The 19,158-nt window shown below is 32.0% G+C and overlaps 1 protein-coding gene and 1 long non-coding RNA gene across 2 annotated transcripts in view; both read left to right on the top strand.

Annotated features, from left to right (window-relative positions):
• The window catches only part of AP-2alpha (adaptor protein complex 2, subunit alpha), an 86,658-nt gene that overhangs the window by 23,420 nt on the left and 44,080 nt on the right, over nucleotides 1-19,158 (top strand). Inside the window, exons 2-5 of the mRNA XM_067273588.1 lie at nucleotides 476-562; nucleotides 15,938-16,006; nucleotides 16,085-16,227; nucleotides 16,303-16,496. Of these exons, the coding sequence (XP_067129689.1) occupies nucleotides 499-562; nucleotides 15,938-16,006; nucleotides 16,085-16,227; nucleotides 16,303-16,496 (470 nt within the window). The 5' untranslated portion in view covers nucleotides 476-498. The remainder of the gene's footprint in view (nucleotides 1-475; nucleotides 563-15,937; nucleotides 16,007-16,084; nucleotides 16,228-16,302; nucleotides 16,497-19,158) is intronic.
• LOC136977959 (uncharacterized) lies at nucleotides 8,677-9,723 on the top strand. Its single transcript, XR_010881150.1, has 2 exons — nucleotides 8,677-9,084; nucleotides 9,226-9,723. It is a non-coding gene; the product is annotated as an uncharacterized lncRNA (long non-coding RNA).

The raw sequence follows: 19,158 nt of genomic DNA, 5'->3' as shown, positions 1-19,158 counted from the left end.
TGTAAGTACATATTTTATGCAATAAATTGTGTGTATTTCTTCATACCTACGGCTATTCCTTTCAAACGCGTACACAAAATGGTGTGCATCGCTTTCAGACATTTTTGGGTATACAGATGACAATTTATCTTATCGGTGTGAACCACATGCCATTTTGTACTAATTAATTGATGCTCTAAAACTTTCTAATTGGAAAGTTTGCTCTGTCTGTTTTCGATTTGCACTGCCTATCTTCCAAATTTTGTCACTAGGGGTGCTGCTGTCATTTGCATTTGGTTAGGCGTAGTTACTTTATTGTTACCTCACTTGCATAGCTGTAGCTCTCTCTGTTCACAAGAATTTTCTGGTTAAAGGGACTTTCCTATGCACCCTGTATATATTTTAGCTGTTTTCAAAATTGAGATACAGTAGTTATATTTATTAGCTTGATTATATTTAAACTTGTTAAATGTTAATTCATGAATGAATTTTTCAGAATCCTTGTCTCAGTTAAGCAAAATGCCTGCTGTTAGGGGAGAAGGAATGAGAGGGTTGGCTGTGTTTATTTCAGACATCAGAAGTAGTAAGTATATTTAATTTTGAATGTGTTATTAATAAGTACAATGTAGGGAACTTCATCATTGGATGAAATTAGCCTTTTAACAAAAAGAAATATTGGATGGTATTAGAGAGAGATTCTACATTATGATCTACTTTAATCCATTTGAACTATTAACAGTGACTGTGCTTAATTGAATAGTTAACAATTTTCAGTTGTTAAAATGTAGTGCAGGAATAAAAAAATCAAACTTATCAGAAATGCATATTTGTGTAGTTGCCAACTATTGGTATGTAGCATTGACTTGCAATGTTTTGTATGCTCTGTCAGTAAACAGGCCACTTTTCTTTTTTGTCAGCATTTTTAAAGAATTTGATATGATCACACAAACACTTCATTTAATGAGTCTAACACCAATGTATACACCGAAGACTGTGTATTTTATTAAACAACTGAAGCGAACCAGAATGACATTCTCAGATTCCTTCAATTGGAAAAGAACCAAGATTGATATTTTTATATATGTTGGTATATGTGAGAATTTTAGCTCAAATCTGATAATTTTAAATGTCAGATAAGATAAATTGCATCTTCAAGTCTGGCAACTTTAGTGCCATTTAAATGTATAATAAGAAATGCTTACTGGAACTAAATCCGAAATTAAATCTATTTCACGCCTTTAATGTATCCAGCATACTGGATACATTAAAGGCGTGAAATAGATTGTGCCATTATGTTGGTGGTTAAATCAATTATGCAGACAATCAAATCCATCCAATGAACAAAGCAATAATAAATACAAATATGTCGCACTAATCTTGTATAGCTTTGCAGATAATATTTAGAATGTAACACTAACGTTTTTGACCCATTTCTAGGGTCGTCTTCAGGTGTTCTATAAATTTTTCTGGTGTGATATAAGTTTGATTCTGATTTTTAAACATTCCAGTCTCAAATGCTTCTATCTTTGAAATTTTTTTTTTAAATTTCAAAATTTAAATCTCCAAAAGATGTGTGCCTGTGTCGGCTGTTATAGCGTTGCGTCATAAATAGCCTGCCATGCTTTTGATAGTTGTTTTTTGTCTTTAAAATTGATTGGCAGGCCTTTTGCAGTCTGCTTTAAAAATTTCTAATGCCTCCAGATTTCTCATTTGGTTTATATGTTGGGTTGGTCGGATCATTACTGGTTGTTGTAGATTCGGGGTAATGCTGTTTTCATTAGCATATATCGCTAAGGCTGTATTGCTTTTCTTTCACCAAACCATCACCAGTTCATGACACGAAAAAAGGAAACTTCTTACAAATGTTTTCGTCTATATGAAATAGATATCTTCAGGTCTCAACAATATTGAACCAACGGCTAGAAAAATAGAATGCTTTTTCCTGAGGATGTCTATTTTATATAGATGAAAACATTTGTAAGAAGTTTTCTTTTTTCATCATGAACTGTGATGGTTTGGTGAGTGATATATTTACAATAACCCAATTTTTTGAGATATATTGCTTCTTTCTTCAATGTCTGTTTTGTGCTCATGGAAGCATTGTTTGAGTGATCTTTTTGTAGATTTGACATATACGAGGTCTCTATCAAATCTGTTCTCTTAGCAGAATTTTATACACTAAGTTCTTGGAAAATAAAGTACACCAGATAGTAGCAGAGCATCTGAAAGATTACTCCTTGACGGTGAGGGACTCCAAAGAGCTAATTGACACATTAAGGAGAACACAAATAACAGAGAATATCTACATTATGGTGTTTGATTTTGAGGCCCTATACCCATCCATTAAACTGCAACCCTGTTTTTGCACTCTTAGAGACATCTTACTGGCCAAGTATAACTTAATGGCACAATGTAAACAAGTCCTCGAGCACACCTCGTGCTATAATTTGATATTTAGCTTTGACAACACAACATACTTGCAAAAAAGAGGGAGCCCTCTCTCAGGCGATCTATGTGAATTAGTACTGCGCCAATTAGAGAGGGAGGTCAACATCAGATTTACACATGAGATTATCTTATACTGGAGATATAGATGATGTGATAGTGTTTAGGAACAATGAGCCAAAGATTAACAATTTTCTAGATATTATAAAACAACAATCCATATGGACTTGCCCTAAAAATAGATCAGATGTCTAAAAAATTTATGCTATATGTTGACATCACCATACAGCTCAATGGAGGTGATACCAAAGTATACTACAAACTCAGCTTCCTTTCATTATACATACTGCAGATTCAGAGGACCCGTTTCCCTATAAGGTTGAAGCATTCAAGGCATTAACCAAAAGAGCTTCCATACACAACTCTAGATGGGAGGACACACTCAAAAAACTTGAACACCTGGAGGACATTGCAGAAGGTCATGGGTACAAAAGGAAACTAATTAGAAATTTAGCTCAGAACCTCATAGACTACAAAGTGGGCGTCACCTCTCCACAGACCAGGAGTCCAATGAGATCACTGATTAGGACCCTAATGCAAAACACAGTTATCGACTATAAGAAGAACCTACAAAGAACCTACTATTCCCTATATAAAGAAATAGCACAAAAGAAGGGCATGAAAATAGCTTACACGAGGGGGGGACAATTTATTCCCTATTGAGGAATGCTAAAGACACATCTGATAATTTGAGAGCACCAGGAGTGCATAGTGTCCTGATTAGGACCATAGGTTCCAGAGAAATTTAGTATACATTAGTTCGACCAAGTGGTCCATACAAAAAAGGATTAAGGAACACAAATACAACATCACCAAAAAAAGATACACCACCAACCCCGATGTCAAAGTCAACCATTACACATTACAACACCAGCATCATAAAGAAACCCTTCCAGATAGACCACATCAGAGCTTTAGAAACACTCAAAATTTACAAGGCAAGCAAATTGGGGAATTGGTAAACTACAAGGAAAGTAATGCGATATCATACGCATGGAGATATGCCTGTGAAGACCATACGCATCAATAATTATATTTTATTTTCTCATGGGTTTCCCACAGCATTAAAACAGTCTTGGGGTACATTCATTCAAATCTTTACTATCAATTCATTACTGGTTCAAGCAATTTTCATTCAAAAATGTTCAAAATTCTTGACATTCCACATTTAGAACGATTGTGAACCTGAAGAGATTATGAAGGAAGAATCAAATGCTTGTTTGTCTATCATATTCGAACTATACCAGAAATCTAAAGGCTTGGAGATGATATAGATCTAGGATATTTGTCTTTGGTCTGCATTGTTTGCCATCTTAGTCATGAGCCAATCTCGTAGACCACCGAAACAGAGCTCTAGTTTAACTGATGGGTATAGCATCTTATAGTCTAAAATAGTGATCCACAATTCTTCAGATGGTTTGCAGTTCCGTATGGCTTCAATTACTTGTGTGGAATTGGAAATCACAATGATCGAAAATGTTAGTGTTGCTTCTAAATATTATCTGCAAAGCTATACAAGGTTACTGCGATGTATTTGTATTAATTATGCAGACTCCTCAGTGGAAGGAAGTGAGTTACTTTTACAGCTATGCCAAATTATTGAGAAGCACTACAGTTTCTCTTTCCAAAAAGAGGAAACATCTGATTTATCACATAAGAATATACAGGCCATATGGTATGAATGTTTTCAAGAAAAGAACCATCATCAGGCTTACTATTTTATAAAGATTACAAATCTTTGTAAAATAGTAAGGCTGCTGATAGTTTTTACCACACGACATTGCAGGGTCTTTCCTGTATTGCTGTGTGACAAAAGGAAAAGATATTAAGTATGGTAAGAAAAAGACAGAGATAAGAAATAATCAGAAAAATTATTGTCCTTGTTAATAATTGCAGTGAAAGTCAACAAACTGACTGATAACCACTGTCATGACCACATTGTAACATAACAAAAGAAATTATTAACAAAGCATAAAATAGGAGTCACTCATCATGCAATATCAAGAATCACAACACACCTAAAGATGGAACACATCATAAATCTACACCTAGATTATGATGTGTCCCATAAAACATTTGATCTATTTTTTAAATTGTGGTGTTAGTTTAAAGCTATTGCCATACTCTTGACTGTTTATGGAAATAGCTTTAAAAGCTATCGTACACAGAGATAACATTAAATTTTTTTTATTAAAGATATTTAATAAGCATGTGCAATATCAATGTTAATAAAATAATTTTTTTGTTTTTTATGCTGTCAGTATTTTTACTTAAAAATCAGTTTTTCTACAAATGTCCTAGCTGTTCCCCATTCTAACAGTTAGCAATTATGTATTTGTATCACAATAAAAAGATGGGAGAGGGAAATAGTTCATACTGAAGTTGAGTTATGAAGTGTTGTTGTTCAGATATTACTCTAATTTTTCATTCTTTGTGAAATTTTTTTATTGAAGAAAGAATTTGATTAGTTTAAGATATGCAAAAATCAAATTCTCTCTCATAAATCTTATTATGGGAGTTTTTTTTATCTGACTGCTGTCCTCATTCTATTACATTCTTGGCTCACTTTATTTTTGGTTGAAGGCTTATTATAAAATGCACTGATTTTTGTTTTGTTATATAAATATTAATTACCTAAAATTTTTTAGATGATTTTTAGATTGTATGATTTGATATTTTAAATTGTAATTTATTTTGTAAAAAATGACTAATATTAGATGTAAGAAATAAATTTTTACTTGCATTCATGTCAATTTATTATCAATATGTTTATGCATTTTTGTAAGTTTTATTAGCTTATAAAACCACATGTTGAATTGCTAATATCTGAGTTTCCAAAAAATAAAAGTTTATATACTAACTATATTACAATAGAAATATCATCTAAAACCTGATAGTTATGTAATAAAGCCAAACAACTGCCAAATTATATCTGGTTTTATCATCTGGCTTTAATATTACAATATTGGTTAATGTTTTATTTGATTTTAAAGTTTTATAGATATACTTGTTTCTGATTTTTAAAATCTTAAGTTAAATATCAAATGGAATTATCAACTGTTTGAAAATAAAATATTTTTAATTTTTAGGGATTTTGTATAACACACAAATTTTAAAATTGTTCATAACAGATTAATAATTTAATACTTTCATTCTTAGCAACTTACTAGTTCTGTAAAATTTTTGACTTAATGTAATTTTAGATGCTATCTAAAATTACAGAAAAATAATACTGCCTTGTACTAAAATACAGATGTTAATCTTTAAACTTGAGTATTATTTCCTATTGATTGTTATTATTGTTACCATCTCCAAAATTGCTCATGAAAAGATAATTTTGGTTTATAACATGATAGAATATGGATATTCAATGAAGAAAATATAGTTGCATTCCTTTTGTCTTACATAAGGTTATGAATTTTTAGTCTAAATTTATTTGATCATATAAAAATTTTCATTAATACAAAAATATTCATTTTAAATTTTTATGAAAACTTAAATAAAATTATTAACTTCTCAATTAAAATATAATGAATTTCTGAAAAATGGAAAATTTTTTGATTATTCAAAATTAAAATTTGACTCTTGCATTGAAGTAAAAACTTTTCTTATTATTTATATTATTTATGATGATTGTTTTTAAAAATTAATGTGGAATTTTTGTCACTAATATTTGTATTCACAACTAAAGATCTAAGATGTTACTTAATTACCATTCAATTATTAGTTAATCTACTAGATACATCCAATACACCTTATTGCTGAGAACATATATTTATTACGTATAACTAACGTTTTCGGCCCACTTTATGGGCCATCCTCAGGTTACAGTTGTTCGACTCTAATACAAAATCGAACACGTTCAAAATTAAACTAAATTAGAACATACATTTTAAAATTAAACAAATAGAACAAGTATAACACCAAATAATAAATAAGAAAATCCAAATAAAACACAAATGTAAATGCAAATAAAATACGGTGACTGGCCGTAAACATTAAGGAAAAATTCCTTATCCTTTAACCCAGATATCTACTGAGCCTCTGTAGAAGCATTATTATGTGTGTTACTTTTTACCATGTACTTCCATGATGACGGTAACCCCGTCGCATCTTTATAATTTAAACATCTGCCAGACAAACCCGCTCTGTAAATTTCGCATTTCTCCGTTATGGATGACAACGTTGGCGAGTGTACTTTTGCAAGAATTTTGGCTTCCTCCCATTGCACAACAGAACCATCGGCTTGCGCAATCCTGGATAACGCTGTTGAACACTTGTTTTTTGCGACATCATACTGGTGCTCTTTAATCCTCACTCCAAGGTTTCTATTGGTGACCCCTACGTAGTCCTTATCAATGGAAGAATGACGCAACGATTCTTAGACCAAATGAACTCTAACCAACATGGCTTAAAACTTAACCTTGAGCAAATTAGTAGCAAGCAACTACACTTCTTGGATGTTGGCATTGAATTTAAGAATGGAACTTTGTACACGAAGGTGTACATCAAACCCACACATGATCTGATGTATATTCCGGCAAATTCTAATGACCCAACCGTTTATAAATTATCCGCATTTAGGGCCCTAATCAGAAGAGCATTTTTGTATTGCTCGAATATAATGGACACGATGGATGAGCTGGGTAGAATAAAAATGGTGGCAAAGGAGTTAGGGTTTGGAACAAGATCTATAGAGCGTTTAATAACAGCATATGTAAAGCCTAAGAGCAACTCTAAGAAGAAACCTGAAGCTGGGGGTAACTTCACAAAGTTTACGTATAATAAATGTCTCTTCCCTATTATGAAGCAAATATCGAGACACAAAAATGCCAGTATATTATGCAAAAGGGCCCCCACAGTATATAGGTTGATTAGAAATGACAAAGAAAGAATTAACGATAGAGAGCAGGCAGGAGTTTATGCGATTCCCTACAAAAATGAGCAATTGGGAATTGATAAGGACTACGTAGGGGTCACCAATAGAAACCTTGGAGTGAGGATTAAAGAGCACCAGTATGATGTCGCAAAAAACAAGTGTTCAACAGCGTTATCCAGGATTGCGCAAGCCGATGGTTCTGTTGTGCAATGGGAGGAAGCCAAAATTCTTGCAAAAGTACACTCGCCAACGTTGTCATCCATAACGGAGAAATGCGAAATTTACAGAGCGGGTTTGTCTGGCAGATGTTTAAATTATAAAGATGCGACGGGGTTACCGTCATCATGGAAGTACATGGTAAAAAGTAACACACATAATAATGCTTCTACAGAGGCTCAGTAGATATCTGGGTTAAAGGATAAGGAATTTTTCCTTAATGTTTACGGCCAGTCACCGTATTTTATTTGCATTTACATTTGTGTTTTATTTGGATTTTCTTATTTATTATTTGGTGTTATACTTGTTACATTTTAAAATTAAACAAATAGATGTTCTAATTTAGTTTAATTTTGAACGTGTTCGATTTTGTATTAGAGTCGAACAACTGTAACCTGAGGATGGCCCATAAAGTGGGCCGAAAACATTAGTTATACGTAATAAATATGTTTTCAGCAATAAGGTGTATTGGATGTATCTAGTATATTTAGTAAGAAGACTGAGTTTGAGTTAGTGATTATTAATATAAAATCAATTATAAAATCAATTATTAAAACCAATGGGATCGGTGGTAATATTAACACACTAAAAATAAAAAATTTTTAGTTAAATAACAAGTAAAAATTATACTCTTTCCATTTCCGACTTTGAGGATTCTATGAGCCAAAACAAGACAAACAAATAGCAAGGAACAACAATTATTTTATTAATTTATCCATATGCATTTCGCCATCTAGGCCTCATCAGTGGATACATCAGGATGTTATTCGTTGATTACGTTTTATACCCAGCCGTTCCCAGCATGCATCAACAATCAATCCAGCATTCAAATTAAGTAAATTTACATGTTCGGCGATACAGAAATGTTCTACAATTTTTCTTTCTAAGTTATTTTCTATTCTATACAAAATTTTAGTATTTTTTATATTTATATTACAATTAAATTTTTGGCAATGTAAAAACCATGCTGATTCCGTTCTTCTCAGTCTAATGGCTGCCTCATGTTCCCTTACTCTCAACTCCAATCTTCTTCCGGTTTCTCCAATGTAATAGATGAAAGAATTTCAAGATTTTCTCCAATGTAATAGATGAAAGAATTTCAAGTCTAACAGGTATTAAATATTATGCAAGATACGTAGATGATATAATAATAGTTTATGATTCTCAAATAGTTTCATCCAAACACATTGAAGAATATGCAAATGGATTACATAAAAATTTAAAGTTTACAAGTGAAGATGAACAACAAAATAAAATGAATTTTTTAGATGTCACTATAAAAAGAGAAGAAACAAGTGTATCATTTAGTAAGTATGAAAAACTATGTAATAATGGTAAAACCATTAACTTTAAATCTTACTGTCCTTTAGAAAATAAAAAGAATGTCTTTATTATGGAATTGAGAAAGATACTAAATCGAACAACTCAGCAAGAAAACATAGACATCGAAGTAAAACAATTGTTTAAAAAATTTCAGTTAAATGATTATCCGAAACATATTCTCTGTAAGTGGTACAATTTATATTTAAAACGTAGATTTAATGTTAAAAATAGCATAGAAGATATTTCTTATGTAAAGGTTCCTTATGTTGCTAAAGTTTTTGAAAAATATAAACCAATTTTTAAAAAATTTTCTGTATGCATAGTTGCGAGTCAAAAGAATAAGATGTCTAACATTATTAGTATAATGAACAGTGAAAATTCGCCCAGAGACCAATTTAAAATCGCCGGTGTCGTATATAGGATGTCATGTACATGTGGAAGTCCAAACTATTACATTGGAGAAACCGGAAGAAGATTGGAGTTGAGAGTAAGGGAACATGAGGCAGCCATTAGACTGAGAAGAACGGAATCAGCATGGTTTTTACATTGCCAAAAATTTAATTGTAATATAAATATAAAAAATACTAAAATTTTGTATAGAATAGAAAATAACTTAGAAAGAAAAATTGTAGAACATTTCTGTATCGCCGAACATGTAAATTTACTTAATTTGAATGCTGGATTGATTGTTGATGCATGCTGGGAACGGCTGTTGGGTATAAAACGTAATCAACGAATAACATCCTGATGTATCCACTGATGAGGCCTAGATGGCGAAATGCATATGGATAAATTAATAAAATAATTGTTGTTCCTTGCTATTTGTTTGTCTTGTTTTGGCTCATAGAATCCTCGAAGTCGGAAATGGAAAGAGTATAATTTTTACTTGTTATTTAACTAAAAATTTTTTATTTTTAGTGTGTTAGTGATTATTAGTTAATCTCTGACTCTCTTGATCCTTAGTTGTGAATTCCATTATAAATGATCTTATTGAATTTGAGTAAAAGTGGCACTTGGATAATTTAAACCACTCATGGAGTTTAAATTATCTTACTGACAACAACTGTGCAACTTGAAACAAGAAGAGACCTGTTGTTCAGTTATGTGCCAAGTTATGGATGTGTGAACAGGTGCATGTGTAGTCTTAGAATTAAACTTATCATTATTCTAATAACAGTTATGGGCCAGGAACAGAAAATTAAGTATCAAAGACTAGAATTACGAGAATTAAAAGGAAATAGAATTACGAAGCCTACAAAAGAAAAATGGCTAGTTAACTAGCTATACAAATATAACTATAAAGAAAACTTCGATACATGGAAGATACAGATGAAGGCACTCCTGATCAAAAATGATTCTTGGAAATGTCAGCAGAAAAAGTAAAATCAGAAAGTATACTTGGAGATAGTGTTGCCACCTGTTCGACTTTTATTGTCTGGGTTTTGGCTGGGATTTTGTAGAAATAGTGAAATTATGAGGAAAAAAATACTTTGTTTCATCATAATTTGCAAAATTTTTTTATATTTACTTTATTTTAACAGTGAAACACTTCACACTCTCACCGAAAGTTAATTTGCCATCTTACGCCGATGTACTGTACATCGCAACCTCTGTCGACCCTTTTTATTTTTTGCTTCTCAGCTTTTTAAAGTTAAGTTATTTCATTTCTTAATTTAAGTTGCTCCTACACAAGTCCCTAACTGTTAGAACTGGCATGCACATTATTCTTTGCATGGTAAAATAACATTGAACATGCTTCTGTTGTTTCATCAAACCTGCCCTGCTGTCTGGGTCAGCAATTTTGAAAAGGTGGCAACACTACTTGGAGATGAAAGTACAATGAAGGCAGCAGAACAATGGGACACAGCAGACTCGAAGACAATGTGTGATATAATTCTCGCCATAAGCCCAGCAGAATTAAAACAGACAAAAGGATGTGAAACCTCATATGAAATATGGAATAAGCTACATAAAATTTTTGAATCAAAAGGTCCTGCAAGAAAGGCTATGCTACTAAAGAAATTAATTCTCAAAGAAATGAGGGAAAGGAAAAACAACATGGCAGATCACGTAAGAGATTTTTTTCAATATAGTAGATAAGTTAAAAGAAATGGAAGTCTTCATAAATGAAGGACTGTTAACAGTACTACTGCTATATAGTATACCAGACTTGTTCAAACAATTTTGAATTGCTATCGAAACATGAGAAAGTTCTTTCGCTGACACACTCAAAGTTAATAGAAGAGTATGAGGTGTGAAAACAAAATGATACAGATGACTTGAAGAATTTGGATGTGTTGTATATAAGCAAACAATGGACAAATCAATTGGAAAATAGTTGGCTATTCAAATTCAAATGCCATAAGTGTAGAAAGAAAGGTCATAAGGCGAGAGAATGCTGGAACAGAAACTACAAGCCTAATGACATGAAAACAGTAGTCATATAATGCCAATATTACGGCAAATGAAGGGAAAGAAAATCTTAAATATGTCTAGACTCAGGTGCTTCATCACACATGTGCAATGATAAAGCAAGATTGTCTAATGTTGAAACATTCCACATATGTGAGTAAAACTTGACCAACTCATCTACAATGGAAATCAAAGAAAGTAATGATGTAATAATTGAAACAAAGGAAGAATTTCAAGCCAAATTAGAGAACACACTCCTTGTACCAGAACTAAGGACCAACCTACTATCAATAGGGTTGATAACTGATCATGGATTCAGTGTACTATTCCAAAAGAATCAGGCAACTGTTACGGATTCGAAAACCAAAAGCATACACATGCGAGCATTTAAAGGAGGACTATACTATGTGAAAGAAAGGTGGGAGGAATCTAAATTTTCTCAAACAAATGCTAATGAAATGAAAATGTGGCACGAACATTTAGGTCACTTAAATGAAAGGGACTTATGGTATTTGGCCAACAACCTAAAGGTCAGAGGACTAAATATAAGACAAAAAGAACAACTCGACCCCTGTGAGATCTGCATAAGAGGGAAACAAACCTGATCAACATTTCTGAAATGAAGAGAGATGTAGAGAAAAGATAGAACTGATTCATACTGATATTTGTGGACCAATGAGAACCAAATCATTGAGTGGATCAAAAATATTTCATGTTTATTGATGATTATTCTAGATGTGAAATATATTTCGTGAAAAACAAAAGTGAAGCTTGTAGAAGAAATAAAACAGGAAGGAAGATAAAGGCAATAAGAAGTGACAACGGAACCGAGTATACTAATAGAGAATTTCAGGACATCCTGAAACATAGAGATTAGGAATGAGAAAACCACCTGCTACACTCCACAACAAATGGCATTGCAGAGAAAAGAAATAAAACACTAGGAGAAGCATGAATCTTCCTATTTCCACAAGCAGGATTGAGAGAATGCTTTTGGGCAGAGACTGTATATACTGCATCATATATTAGAAATAGATAACTATCAAGGAACCTGGAAGGCGATATGCCTTTCAAATTATAGAATGGTAGAATGCCAACAATCAAATATTTTAGGACATTCGGTCAAATAACATTCACATTAGAAAAGAAACCAGGAAAAGGAAAATTCCATGAGAAATCCACCGAATGCATATTTATAGGCTATTCTAGCAAAACAAAAGCATATTGTCTATGGAACACAAAGACAAAGAGTTTATTACAAGCAGAGACGTCAAATTTATCAACGAATTCCCAAACAACTTAAGGGACAATATCAAAATGACTGAAGATGACAGGCTCCACGGAAGAGAGAAACTCGATAATAAAGAAGTGTAATTAGATATCCTTAAACCTGCTAAGGAATAATTACAACCCAAAGAAAACATCTCATCTGAAAGTGAAAATGAAATGAAAGTGAAAACAAACAGAATAATGAACTGGTAAGAGCAAGTGGGAGACCATGAATTGCTCGAACTGGACATGGGGGAGACCCAAAAAGAAATATAGAATAAAAACCATAGAAGAATCTGCCACAATTGGTGAAAAGATAGTCAGACAATATAGAGCCTTTGACATATAAAGAAGCCATAGAATCAAATGACACAGCCAGATGGTGTGCTGCCATGGAGGAAGAAATGGAATCCCTGAGAAAACATAAGGTATGAAACTTAACGGAACTGCCAGAAGGGGCAACAACTATCAAATGCAAGTGGGTCTACAAAGTTAAGGAAAACAATACCACAGGGACAGGGATACAAAATGTGATTAGTGGCAAGAGTTTGCACAACAAAGATTTATAGATTATGATGGTATTTATTCCCCGTATCTCATTCTGACCAGATCAGATTGCTACCAACCCTACCAATAAGAAAAAATTGGTACTTGGACCAATATGATGTAAAGTAAGCATATCTACATAGTAAATTGAACGAAGAGATGTATCTGGAATGACCAGAGGGGTTTCGAAGAAAGGGTGAAGAACACCTATTCTGTAAGCTTAACAAAGCAATCTATGGTCTTAAACAAAGTGGATGGTGCTGGAACAATCACCTGGAAAAATGCTGGAGAGAATCTGACTTTAAAAAAGCATGGTTGACCCGTGCTTATATAAACTGATAAGAAAGGAAGGGATGATAATCCTAGCAGTATATGTGGATGATATCTTAATTTTGCAAAATAGACACATGAGAAAATTGGCACAGGAACTTCTAAATAAACATTTTGACAAAGTTCCTAGGACCTGTTTCTGAACTTCTTAGAGTAAGATTTACATGTCAGAAAAATAGTTTTCCTGGTCTAGGGTAATACTATGTTGAAAAACTGCTAGAAAGGTTTAATATGCTAGAGACAAAGGAAATTACTGTATCGATGGAGTGTAGACCAGATTTGAAAACAGAAGCTAACAACTCAGAAGAGAACTTACCCTACAGAGAACTTATAGGGGAATTAATGTACATATTGCAGAAAACAAGGCAAGACATCACATTTGCAGTTAACAAACTTGCCGAATACTGCAACAAATACTCAAGGAAACATTGGAACGCAGGTAAAAGAATATTACATTATTTGAAATCAACTAGTCATCTTGACTAGGAATAAAGTAAACAAGATCTGGAGGAAACCTTTTCACATACTCAGATGAGGACTGGGCAATGGATGAAGAAAACTGTAAAAGTACAACTGGATACATCATTTATGGCAAGGGGACCTGTGGCCTGGAATAGCACAAAACAATCTGTAACGGCCCTCAGTACAATGGAAGCTGAATATGAATATATATATAATATATATCAACATGTTCTAGAGAGAGAATCTGGATGAGAGAAATGCTTACAGTTGGACCAGCATGAATTACTGTAAGAACTCACTATCGTCAAATGTGACAACTAGCAATAGGACATACCAAAAGTTGTGATAAATGGTAGGACCAAACACATAGCCGTAAATTTTATTCGAGAGAAGGTCACCAATGGAACAATACAAATTGAGTATACAGACTCTAAGAGCAACACTGCTGACATCCTCACACAACCACTTGGGACCGAACCTTCCCTGATCCACCATAAACGCATAACTAGCGAAGAGATCACTAAGTAAAGATAGTCTCTTTGAGAGGAGCTATTGTTAGGGAATATTAAACTAAAGCAAGTATCGATATCACAAACTGTGTATGAACTGGCAACCACTGTGCAAGATTGCTCGAAACTAGGAGACCTGTTTTTCAGTTGTGCTCCAAGGTATGGATGTGTGAACAAGTGCATGTTAAAATTTGATTTTTGTAAAAACTGATTTTTTTTAAAAGTTTAGAAAATATTTTAATTCTATAAGTATTGAGACTTAAGTAAAAATTGTCCAAATTTAATAAAGTTGTTTATAGACCTCAATGCCAAAACTGAAATACAAATTTGGTATTGCTTTTGAATTGATATGGACTAAAATATTTTAATATTTAAATTTGTTACATTTACATTTTTATCCTTATAATCAGACCTTCACTGCTTTTCAGGAGATTCTAATATTATTTATGTCTAAGTCAGTGATTCTCAATCTTCTTAGCTCTGCGACCCCCCCCAAATAGTAAATATAAATAATATTTCGTGGACCCCAAGGAATAATAGCAGTAAGCCTTACTATTACTAATTGAATTTTGACTGTAATTATAAATGTAAATTTTTTAAAATATTATATAATCACATTGCACTAATTTTATACATTAAGAAAATACCGACAGTATAAAAAATGTAATACAACTATTCCTATTATTTTATGTCGTTCTTTGTAATTTGATCCACGTATGGAGAAAATTTTAAATGAAAAACAAAGGTCGGATGCTACTACACCGGATTGAACTAAAAACTTACTTAAAGCCTGTTACCGGTGCGCTTCACTTAAAAAACCGTTACGAACGTTTTCGAACTATTAAGTTCTTCCTCAGAACGAATAGAATCCTATACGAATAGAATTCGGAATCGTATTCCAGTAGGATTTTATTCGAATTGCATTCGATTAACGGTCGTTAGTTACCTGAGGAAGAACTTAATAGTTCGAAAACGTTCGTAACGGTTTTTTAAGTGAAAAACAAAGGCAACCATTACATTAATTTCTTTTCTTTACATGTGTACTTATTGTAAGCAAAATGTTTATAATTTTATAATAAATGAGTTTTTTCTCATAAAATGATTTCATTATTGTCTTGCAACCCCCCCCCCAGTTTAATATCACTGTGACCCCCAGGTTGAGAAATGCTGGTCTAAGTACTTTGGTAAGCACATCATCCTAGGTTTTAGAGTCGAAAATCACACCTAATCACATCCTAGGTTTTGCATGCATTTCATCAAATTAGAAAATTTAGAATAGCAATCTGATAAGTTCTATATAGTTTTGGAAGTAGACAATCAAATATCTTCAAATAAAACAGAAATTACAAATTAAAACTAATTTGATGAAATAGGTACAGTATATCTTAGGCTTCATACATGTCAGCTTGAAAGTACCTAGGTAAAACTCTGATTATAATCTCCTGAAGAACAGTGAAGGTCTGATTTTGTTTAATCTGTGTGATTTCTTTACAATTTTTCTTCTTAGGTAAAAGTAAAGAAGCTGAAATAAAACGAATAAATAAAGAACTTGCTAATATACGTTCTAAATTTAAAGGTAATTTTATAAATGTTTGATGTATTCAAAATTGATATGAAAATATTTTTTAATTTAATGTTTTATATCCTTATTTAGGTGATAAAACTCTTGATGGCTATCAAAAGAAGAAATATGTTTGCAAATTATTGTTTATTTTTCTTCTTGGTCATGATATTGATTTTGGTCACATGGAAGCTGTTAATTTACTCAGTTCAAATAAGTACTCAGAAAAACAAATTGTATGAATTTTCTATTGTTAAAAAAAAATTGTTGTTCTGTAAGTTCTTCTTAGACTTTGCATAATATATTTTCAGGGTTATCTCTTTATCTCTGTTCTTATGAATGCCAATAATGATTTAATGAAATTAATTATTCAGAATGTGAAAAATGATTTAACTTCACGAAATCCTATTCATGTCAATCTTGCACTTCAGTGTATTGCAAATATTGGGAGTCAAGAAATGGCAGAAACATTTGGTCCAGAGATTCCAAAATTGCTTGTATCTGGGTAAGTAATAATTTCATTCTTTGATTATTAATATTTATTTATTCCATGATATTAACTTGAATCAGTTGTAGTAATAAACTGAATGCTAAATCTGAGGTTACATTTAAAAATTAAATCCAAGATATCAATTTTATTTTAATTATTAGGATAAAATATTCAATGCAATTATATCTATTTTATTGAAAAAACTGAATTTATTTCACTTTATTTTTTCTTAGAGCTAAATTAGTTAGTTATGAAAACAAATTTTATGATTATAAATATCATTCAATACTACTATTTGTTTTTTTAATATTGTACATAAAATTCTCAAATTTTGATAATACAGGAAGTTTTCTAATTAATAAACTTGAAGACCAATATTTTGGAATGTTTTGGTAGAAGAATTCTGTAAAATAATTAAATATATTTGAAGATATGAAGTTCTTTCTGTTTACAAATCACTAGTGTCCAAAACAATTTTCACTTATACTAGTTCTTGAGGTGTTTTAATATCTATCAGGTCAGTCCATAAGTCCATGCATATTTTTATCTACAAAAAAAGCAGCAAAAAATTTTAATTAAATTTTATTTCAATCTATAATGTATTCACCATTATTTTGTACAATTTCTTGCCATCTTGATGGTAGCTTTTTAATCCCGTCTTCGTAAAATGATTTCGGTTTTGAATCAAAATATTCAGAAATAGCCTTTTTTACATTGTTCTCATCCTCAAAAGTTTTCCCTTTTAAAAAATTCTGCAAACTGCAAAAAAGATGATAATCACTGGGAGCAATATCTGGCGAATATGGTGGATGAGGTAAAATTTCCCAGTTGTAGTTTTCAAGTTTCTGTACAGTTATTTTTGCAGCATGTGGTCTGGCATTGTTATGCTGCAAGAGAACCTGCTTTCTGTTCACTAACGACGGTCGATTTTTTTTCAATTTTTCATTTAAACGCTCTAATTGCTCACAATACATTTGAGCTGTAATTGTTTGATTAGGTTCTAACAGCTCAAAGTGAATTACACCTGACATATCCCACAAACAGACAAAAGAATTTTTTTTGGATGCAACCCACCTTTTGCAGTCGGTTTTGGCTGCTTGTCGCGATCCATCCATTGTCTTTTTCTCGTCACATTATTATAGAGGATCCATTTTTCGTCTCCAGTAACCAGCCTACCAAGAAAAGGTTCTAAAGCAATACGGGATAAAAGAGACGTGCAAATGTTTACACGTTGTTCGGTTAGCTATTGACAGTTCATGTGGTATCCATTTTCCTAGCTTTGAAACTTTTCCGATTTGTTGTAGGTGTCTATGAACAGTTCCATGGGATGAATTTAAACGTTCCACAATTTCATCAACTGTTAAAGATGGTTCTGCTTCAACTAGTGCAGAGAGAGCATCATCATCAAAGTCAACGGGTCTTCCAGTACGAGCCTTATCCTCCACACTAAAATTATTGTTTCTAAATCTTTCAAACCACTTCTGCGCAGTCCTTGCACTAATTACAATTTGATTATGTACAGTATTTATTTTTTTGGCTGCATTTGTAGCATTCTCACCACTTAAAATAAAAAGTATAAAACATGTCTTTTATATTCATCGGTTACTTCCATTTTAACGAAAATAAACAACTGAAATGTTCACAATTCTGAACAGTATTATATGAATGAGATCCAATTTAACACTTCAGTGTAAAAATTATCACATTAGACTGACATTTTTAACAGCAAAACAAGATTTCTCAAGGTCATAAAAATGTGCATGGACTTATGGACTGACCTGATAAAAAGCACTCAATACACCAAATCATTATATTAAATATTTTTGGTGTTTAAATGTTTTTGTCCATATCAATTGGTCATCTTCAAATTATATAAGCTTATTAAAGAATAAATACCAAACTGAATATAGAACTCCAATTGAATTTTTAAACTGCTGGGGTTCAGGTGTGCAATCTATGCAGAAAATGTATATCATAAAGAAAAATTGCTATATTATTAAATCAAATTATTCTTATCTTATTAACTTGAGAGCATACATGAAGTGATTTTACTATAATCTTGACCATGCTCTCTGCCATTGACAGAATTATCTGATTCCCTAAGTTGTTGACAGTCCAGACTGAAGATTTCTGATTGATACAGACTAAAATATTTAATATAAATATTTTTGATGTTTGTTTAACTGGTTTGGTCTATTAGTGTTTATACAATTTTCACTTAGAGCTGACCTTTTTATTACAGACTGTGCTTTCAAAAAATTTGGTATTGGCACCATTACCAGCAGATATTATTTATCCATTTTACATTTTTTTGCAAAGGTGCAGCCTCAAATAAAAGGTTCTCTCTATAAGTGAAAATTGTTTTGAACTGTTTTTGATGGTTGTAAATGATAGAAAATACTTTTTTTTTTTAAACTTAATTTTATCAGTTTATTTAATTTTTTTTAAATGTTATCAATTGTACTTTTACCCATATACAGGTTTTTTAATATATCCAGTTTGGTATTAAAACTGAGCAATTAATCTATTTTAAATAATTGAATACTATCTAAAAAGGACTTAAGATGAGTTAATAGAACTAGAAATGCATTTCCAAATACAATAATAGTCTACATATTCAATTATTGTATCCCTGTGATTTTTTTTACTAAAGCCAAAATTTAGGTTTACAAAATTA

This window comes from Centruroides vittatus, unplaced genomic scaffold (genome assembly GCF_030686945.1).
Source record: "Centruroides vittatus isolate TY-2023 unplaced genomic scaffold, ASM3068694v2 contig_484, whole genome shotgun sequence".
In the NCBI taxonomy this organism is placed as follows: Eukaryota; Metazoa; Arthropoda; class Arachnida; order Scorpiones; family Buthidae; genus Centruroides; species Centruroides vittatus.
The sequence above is the reverse complement of the archived record's forward strand: the minus strand, read 5'-3'. Positions and strand labels throughout refer to the sequence as shown.